The following is an 8,940-nucleotide window of genomic DNA, read 5'->3' as shown; positions in this document are numbered from 1 at the left end:
TAGTAAAATGTCACATCAGCGCTACTGAGATACTATATTTATTTATATTTTAAATATTATTTTTTTATTACTTTTATTTTTTATTGTAATTGCAGTTTTAATTATTTTAGTGCACACAGACACACAATAATAAAATGGTTTATTTTTTAAATATATATTTTCTTTTATGGTTTTAGTTTATTATAACTGTCACATTTCTAATATTTATATAATATTGTGAAATTAAAATGTTCCTGGTTTTATTGTTCTTGATTCATATGTGTGACAAATGTTTAAAAAAAAATATCATGACAAACGTTCAGTTGATAACATAAACAAATTTAAGGAGAAACAGCACTGACCTTTTATTCATAGACATAAATGTAACATTATACAGGCTTGAAATCTGCCTGGATACAAATGACCATTCAGTGAATTTTGATTGGTTAAAAAAAGAAAAAACAAGTTCCTGGTAAAACCGAAAGTGTAAGTCAGTCTCTTCAGTGCTTGTATTATCTCTAATCAATTGTGTATTAAACAAAGTTAAACATCCAACATAAATCAACTGTTAGGACGCAAACCGAGTGATTACTTTGATGTGATTCATCTACAGAGAGCTGATTGTTTCGTCTTCCTGAAAACTGTAAGTACATCTGATACATTTACTATACTACCGTCTTTCTTGTCATTTTTATAAATACTTGCAAATGAATTACTTGAGGAGTTAATATGTTGTATTGTACAGTACAAAAATACTTCATAATTTGCTAATTAACATTTTTTTTCAGTTTGAAGCACTAATGTGTGTTTTATTGTATTTTACAGAGACAACAGCTACAATGTTTAACATGAGAGAGAAGGGCATCTTAGAATACGACCAGATTGTAGATTTAAGCAGGTTAGTGTTATAATGTTATGAGATATGAAGTGCCAGAAATGGTACATTTTTATGTCTATGAATAAAAGGTAAGTGTTTTGTTGTTTCTCTTTAAACCTTCCTCATGGATTTCACCAACAAAAATGCTTCACTTTGCATTAAGCCTCTCCAACCAAGACATATACAGTGCTTTGCAAAAGTATTCATACCCCTTCATTTTTTTCACATTTCGTTTTGTTGCAGCATTATGTTAAACTGCTTTAAATTAGTTTCTCCCCACATCAATTTACACTCCATACACCATAATAATGACAAAGCCAAAAACAGATTTGCTAATTGTACAAATGTATTAAAAATAAAACCCTGAAATAAGTAGATTGCATAAGTATTCATACCCTTAACTCAGTACATAGTTGAAGCAGCTTTACAGCCTCAAGTGTTTTTGGGTCTGATGTGACAAGGGTGACCATATTCTGAGAATCCAAAAAGAGGACACCCCCCCCCCCCCCCCCCAAGGCGCTTTTAGAAATCACACATTTATTTAAATTCTCTTTCTGTTTGAACTAAATCTTATATCAAAACCGTATTGCCCTGTAAAAAATATCATCTTTCTTAGTCTTTTCTTTATACAGGCCTAATACAAACATAAATAAATAATACATAAAATGCTTAAATAAGAATTGCCTTGTAAAACATTTTTTTTTTTTCCAATTTGTCTGTGAAACTACATTTGCGTTTCGGCATGTTAGTGACACACAGCTCTTGCAGCGCAGTTCCTCTTGGTATTGTTTTGACAATTGGGTCTTTCACGTCATCAGACAGGTACCCAGGGCTGGACTGGGGTTAAAATTCGGCCCTGGACAAATTCAGCCCATCCAGCCCACAAGTTCCACATAATAGTTTTCTTGGGTTTCCTGGTGAAAAAACCCCCAGCTAAAACCAGCCTGTGCTGGTTGGGTGGTTTTAGCTGGTCAGCAGGCTGGTTTTAGAAGGGTTTTGACCACTTTTCCAGCTTGGCCAGGCTGGTCTTAGCTGGTCAGGCTCGGAAACCACCAACTAAAAGACCAGTTAAAACCAGCTACTTCCAGCCTAAACTGGCCAACCAACCAAGGCTGGTTTAAGCTGTTTATTTCAGCAGGGTTATAGGGTCTTTAATTGGAGTACATGAATGAATAAAACAGGATTTAAACAAATAATGATAAATACTGCTGAATTCAAATGCAACAAACTTAATTACATTTTTGTCACAGAGAAATGCATGCAGTAAAGCATTGATTTTGAGCTAGAATGCAGGAAATTTGTTGCTAATAAATTATGTAATAAAAGAACATTCATTAATAAAAATCATCACCCTCATGTCGTTCCAAAACTGTATGGCTTACTTTCTTCTGTGGAACACAAAAGATATTTTGTATAATGTAACCAAACATATTTGGTTACCCTTGATTTCTACTCTATAGACAAAAAAGTTTCGAATTTCTCAAAGTATCTTCCTTTGTTACACAGAAGAAAAAAGTTCATACAGGATTGAAATTATTGAAATTACATGATGTTGAGTAAATGATGACAATTTTTATTTTTGGGTAAACTGTCCCTTTAAGAACTTTATTATGTAGAGTAAACACCTAATTTATATAAGACCCATATTTAATTCTTTAATCAGGCTCTTATTGAATTAACATTTTACTCCAATTAAAACGAATTACAACTAAAAATTAAAAGAAATTATTGATTAGAATATTAGTAGTAAGACGGTGGTCACAAGAAAACATTAGTTATATGGTTTTTAAAATTAAATAGTAATTATAAACTATGAAATTTGTAATAATTTTGTTTTGACAGTAATTATTTATTGGCATTTTCCACTTTACTTCATCATGCAGTATCCAGTGTCGTGGCTGTTTTCAGCCAGCCCAGCAGAACTTACAGATCCTTTAATGTTCTCATATCACATGACTGTATAACACAATTCTGTGTGTTATCTGAATGGATCAAGCAACTTACACTATCACTGTACATCGTGGCAGAAGCGCAGCGTGCGTTCGTCAGAACTGTGCGGGTGATTGATCCCACCGCTTCACACTTTTCGGCTATTTGCGGTTTTGAATGCGCTATAATTTAAAATAGCGCCTAATATGGGGGAGGTCTCCCTCGCTTCGGTGATCGGCCCACTGGGAATGTCCCGGTGCTCCCGATGGCCAGTTCATACCTGCAGGTACCTCAGAATAATGCCGGTGGGCAGTGGCTGCATTTAAAGTGTTGAATTAATGAGGTTAAAAAAAAAAAAAAAAAACCCGGACATTTTATGATATTTTACAAAATCCCCCCGGACATAATTTTATAGCCAAAAAGGAGGACATGTCCGGGTAAAAGATGACGTATGGTCACCCTAGATGTGAGCATCTTTGCACATCTGCATTTGGCAATTATCTGTCATTCTTTGCCTCACCTTTTCTCCTCTCCATCTCTGTCAGCTTGGACATTTTCTAGAGTCCTAGTTGTTCCAGTCGTCTTCCATTATGGAGAATGCTTCTGTCAACCTTCAATGCAGCAAATATGTTTCTGAACTCTTCTCTAGATCATCGCCTTAACGCAAGTCTGTCACTGAGCTCTACAGGCAGTTATCTTGGTTTTTGCTCTGATCTGCATTTTCAGCTGTTAGACCTTTTCTGAGAGGTGTGTGTCTTTCTAAATCAGACTCATTCAAATGAATTTGCCACAGTTTAACTCCACTCCAAGTGTAGGAACATCTAGAAGCAATATGAATGCTCCTGAGATACATTTCCAGTGTCCCAGAAAAGGGTATGAATACTTATGCAGCGGGATCTTTTCAGTTTTTTATTTCTTTGCAACGTTGTTACAAACCTGTTTTGTGCTTTGTCGTTATTTTGGTGCATGAGATGTAGATTGATGTGGAAAAAAAGTAATTTAAAGTAGTTTAACATAATGCTGCAACAAAACAAAATGTGAAAAAATGAAGGGGTATGAATACTTTTGCAAGGCACTGTACACTGTAAAAAATGATCGTGAATTTAACGGTAAAAGGCTGTAAAAATGCTATGATAGGAACGTAAAATGTTCAGTGTATAACCATACATTGACATTCCTAGCGCTACATTTCAAATGTTATGTTTTTTTTTTTTTTTTTTGTTAAAATAACTATTATTTCTTCTTAGTCAGATTTCAGTACTTCAGTCGGTTGCTATATTAACATATTAAATAATAAAATTACGGCATATACAGTGGTGTGAAAAAGTGTTGGCCCCCTTTTCCTGATTGTTTATTTTTTTGCATGTTTGTCACACTTTGATGTTTCAGATCATCAAACAAATTTAATCAAAGATAACACAAGTAAACACAACATGCAGTTTTTAAATGAAGGGATTTTATGAAGGGAAAAAAAATCCAAACCCACATGGCCCTGAGTTCAGTTTCTCTAGCCACACCCAGACCTGATTACTGCCACACCTGTTCGCATTCAAGAAATCACTTACATAGGACCTGCCTGACAAAGTGAAGTAGACCAAAAGATCCTCAAAAGCTACACATCATGTTGAGATCCAAAGAAATTCAGGAACAAATGGGAAAGAATGTAATTGAGATCTAGCAGTCTGGAAAAGGTTATAAAGCCATTTCTAAAGCTTTGGGACTCCAGCGCACTAGAGTGAGAGCTATTATCCACAATTGGCCAAAACATGGAACAGTGGTGAACCTTCCTAGAAGTGGCCAACCGATCAAAATTACCCCGAAGAGCGCAGCGAAGACTCATCCAAGAGGTCACAAAAGACCACACAACAACATCTAAAGAACTGCAGGCCTCTCTTGGCTCAGTTAAAGTCAGTGTTCATGACTCCACCATAAGAAAGAGACTGGGCAAAAATGGCCTGCATGGCAGAGTTCCAAGACGAAAACCGCTGCTGAGCAAAAAGAACATAAAGGCTCGTCTCAGTTTTGCCAGAAAACATCTTGATGATCCCCAAGACTTTTGGGAAAATACTCTGTGGACTGAAGAGACAAAAGTTGAACTTTTTGGAAGGTGTGTGTCCCGTTACATCTGGTGTAAAAGTAACACAGAATTTCAGAAAAAGAACATCATACCATCAGTAAAATCTGGTGATGATAGTGTGATGATGGTCTGGAGCTGTTTTGCTGCTTCTGGACCTGGAAGGCTTGCTGTGATCAATGGAACCATGAATTCTGCTGTCTACCAAAAAATCCTGAAGGACAATGTCTGGCCATCTGTTCGTGACCTCAAGCTGAAGCGAACTTGGGTTCTGCAGCAGGACAATGATCCAAAACACACCAGCAAATCCACCTCTGAATGGCTGAAGAAAAACAAAGTGAAGACTTTGGAGTGGCCTAGTCAAAGTCCTGACCTGAATCCTACTGAGATGCACCTTAAAAAGGCGGTTCATGCTGAAAAGCCCTCCAATGTGGCTGAATTACAACAATTGTGCCAAGATGAGTGGGCCAGAATTCCTGCACAGCGCTGTAACAGACTCATTGTAAGTTATGGCAAACGCTTGATTGCAGTTGTTGCTGCTAAGGGTGGCCCGACCAGTTATTACGTTTAGGGGGCAAACACTTTTTCACACAGGGCCATGTGGGTTTGGATTTTGCTTTCCCTTCATAATAAAAAAAACTTTATTCAAAAACTGCATGTTGTGTTTACTTGTGTTATCTTTGTTTAAATTTGTTTGATGATCTGAAACATTAAAGTGTGACAAACATGAAAAAAAAATTAAAAATCAGGAAGGGGGCCAACACTTTTTCACACCACTGTAAATGTTAATTTAACTTAAAAACTAAAACGTCGCTACCATATTTTTATGGTATAATACTGGCAGGTTTTTACTGTACTGCTGGTTTTAACCGTAAAATTTTTTTACAGTGTACTGTTGTTAAGATGGATAAGTAAGGGATAATGTACAGGCAGCCGGTAGTTATCGCAGAAATAAGCCCCGACAGTGTGATCAGGACGCGAAGCGGAGGGTCTTGTATCACACTGAAGGGGCTTATTTCTGCGATAACTACCGGCTGCCTGTACATTATCCCGCTTATTACACGGCTACTTGCCACATAAGGAAAAAAACTGGACATGAATATGAATTTGAAACCTTTTATTGGCATATTTGTTTTAAATTAACATTTTTATCCTTCCGCGGAGCGATATAGTGCCACGTGACTAACATTCAAACTATGTACGTTAGTAAGACAATTTAAATAGATTAATGTCGAAATTTTCCATTGTTAATTGTGGTTGTCCAGTGTTTGTCACAAGATGGCGCCAAACGGTAATCTTTGTTGGCACGGAGGGATTTTAAACATACAAGTAGTACCGGCTATGCGTTATTACTTTGGAGCGGTGATTATTTGAAAAGAACGAACCTGCAAATGTCTCAACTGACCAATCAGAATCAAGCATTCTAAAGAGCCGTGTAATAAATACTGTTAATTTCCTTCAAAGAATGTGAAAATAGTTTGATATATTGTTTGAAATTGGCTGTTCTTACATTTCAGTTTATTTTAAAGTAAAATAAGCTTAATATATTAATCTGTGTACCGTGTCTGTGTATAATTTTGGATGTTTTTCTTACCATTTAAACTAGTGGAAATGTAAATTAGATACTAGAAATATTAGATCACTAATAAAAACTTAAGTTTTGATATATTTTACGGTATGACATTTACAAAATATCTTTATGGAACATGATCTTTACTTAATATCCTAATGATTTTTTGGCATAAAAGAAAAATTTATCATTTTGACCCATACAATGTATTTTTTACTTAAGACTGGTTTTGTGCTCCAGGGTCACATTTGTTCATCATTGTCTGTAAAAACAGGAAAAAAAAAAACATAAAAAAAAAAACTCAAAATAGAGACGAAATAGAAGTCAATGAGCAAAAATTACATGTTCACTTAAAATATTCATTCAACAGCACTCAGTTTCTCTGTAGATTAATGAATATCTGAGATCATAAAATGTTGATTCAAACTTACATTTCTCTTTAGTAGATCACATCATGATGCCATCCTCATAAATCCAGGTCTTCCAGCACTTTACCAACTGAACACATTAAGAAAATACATTGATAAGACTGAAAAAAAGGTCAGACAATGGACATATGGAAGAAGAGACAGAAACAAGCAGAACAAAGTCATTCTGCTGGTGGGAGAAACTGGCGATGGAAAAACAATGATGGTCAACACCATGATCAACTACTTACTGGGAGTGAAGTTTGAGGATGAAGAGTTTTATCAAATCACAGAAGAAGGAGAAGATGTAGATCAATCACAGTCCCAGACATCTGAGATCACGGTTTATGAGGTGTTTGTTGAAGAAAACCCAACATCTCTGACCATCATTGACACTCCAGGATACGGAGACACTGAAGGATACGAGAAAGACAGAGAGATTTCTGAGTATCTGATCAGATTATTCTCAGATGAGGAAGGGATTCATTATATTGATGCAGTGTGTTTTGTGATGAAGTCTTCTCAGAATCGACTCTCTGGAAAAGAGCATTACATATTTCACTCAGTTCTGTCTCTGTTTGGTAAAGATATAGAGAACAACATAGTGTTTCTACTCACACAGTCAGATGGAGGACCTCCAACAGATGCTCTCAACGCCATTAATAAAGCAGAAATCCCCTGCAGAAGAGATGAAGACAATCAACCTGTTCACTTCTTATTCAACAACCGACAGAAAGAAAAAAGAAACAAACGTTATAAGCGAGTTTTGAAATCAGTCTGGGAAATGGGAGACAAAAGCATGGATGAGTTCTTCACTCTCATGGATGAAAAGAACAGGAAAAGTGTTGAGATGACATTAGATGTTCTGAAAGAGAGAAGACGACTCGAGGCCTGTGTCTCTAATCTGAGAGAAACTGAAAAGTCCGAACTGCTGCATGAAGCTTATATCAGCATCATGAATCTGTCTAAGATCACATTAAAAGCAGACAGCGCTTTCACTCTTCAGCATCTGGATTTCTTGATTCCCAGACTGAAGAAGGAAGGAAAAGATGAATGGATACAGAACCTGGAAGATCTGAGGAAAAGAGGAGAGGAGCAGAAAAGCAAGGGGGCTTTACGTTATGTGATGGATTATACTGGCCAAAAATGGAACCAATTTTTACATTTCAAGTAAAAAACTAATAAATTCAACCTGAACACTGAGAACTGATGCTGATTCATCAATGAAAGATATTCACTCAAAACATATTCAACAAAGTTTCATTAAGAAATTACTGAAATTATTTAATCTCCTCAGAAAAATTGTGTATCACCTAACAATTCATTACTTGCTAATTCATTACCTCAAAACCAGTCTTAAGTAGCACCGGTTTATTTGTAGCAATAGCCCGCAATACATCCTATGGGTCAAAATGATTGATTTTTCTTTTATGCCAAAAATCATTAAGATTAATCGGTTATACAGAATAAGGCATTAATCTGTGCTTTATAAATGCTAATAAACGGCCAATATGCTAGAGATATGCATGTTAATAAACAACTAGTTTTTTATGCCAACAATAAGTTGGATATTAAGATCATGTTCCATGAAGATATTTGGTACATTTCCTACTGTAAATATATCAAAACTTTTTTTGATTAGTAATATGCATTGCTAAGATCTTCATTTGGACAACTTTAAAGGAGTTTTTCTAAATATTTAGATTCCAGATTTTTAAATAGTTGTATCTCGGCCAAATATTGTTATATTCAGCTTTCAGACTTTCAGAAAAATTGACCTTTATGACTGGTTTTGTGCTCCAGGGTCACATATTTTCATTATGTAAGTGGTGCATTTTTAAAATTGTTCAAACACTATAAAAAACATCTTGGTGAAATGTTTTAATGATTGAATTGTTGGTCTTTCCAGACTGTATACTGTGTTGAAAGCTCAACTTTATGTTCAACTTTTTCCCAATATGTTGGTAGTAACCTACTTTCGCTTTTATAGACTAGATTTGGTTTGCATCAACACTACAGTAATACTCTTGTCATTGTTTGAAATGAGGGATCAAAGATTCTTTGTATCAGTAATGAAGATTCATATGTAAACATGGATGGTGAT

At 35.5% G+C, this 8,940-nt stretch overlaps 1 protein-coding gene across 2 annotated transcripts; it reads left to right on the top strand.

The window, feature by feature from the left end:
- Positions 1-464: 464 nt before the first annotated feature.
- On the top strand, positions 465-8,934 carry LOC141331463 (uncharacterized). Of its 2 annotated transcripts, XM_073836516.1 has the most exons (3): positions 465-622; positions 805-877; positions 6,873-8,934. In XM_073836516.1, the coding sequence occupies exons 2-3, from the start codon at positions 819-821 to the stop codon at positions 8,008-8,010; spliced, it is 1,197 nt and encodes a 398-aa protein (XP_073692617.1). In that variant the 5' UTR covers positions 465-622; positions 805-818; the 3' UTR covers positions 8,011-8,934. The 2 variants fall into 2 exon arrangements, with proteins under 2 accessions (XP_073692617.1, XP_073692615.1); XM_073836514.1 differs by lacking the exon at positions 465-622 and having other exon boundaries at positions 741-877.
- Positions 8,935-8,940: the final 6 nt, after the last annotated feature.

Source organism: Garra rufa, chromosome 3 (assembly GCF_049309525.1).
Source record: "Garra rufa chromosome 3, GarRuf1.0, whole genome shotgun sequence".
In the NCBI taxonomy this organism is placed as follows: domain Eukaryota; kingdom Metazoa; phylum Chordata; class Actinopteri; order Cypriniformes; family Cyprinidae; genus Garra; species Garra rufa.
Note: the sequence above shows the minus strand (reverse complement) of the source record. Positions and strands in the feature narration are given on the sequence as shown.

Bases quoted from the DNA above. Each gene is read 5' to 3' on its own strand.
- LOC141331463 (XM_073836514.1), top strand. From the start codon at position 780: ATGTGTGTTTTATTGTATTTTACAGAGACAACAGCTACAATGTTTAAC. The intron at 878-6,872 runs GTTAGTGTTATA...ATTTCTCTTTAG, and splicing joins CAGATTGTAGATTTAAGCAG to TAGATCACATCATGATGCCA.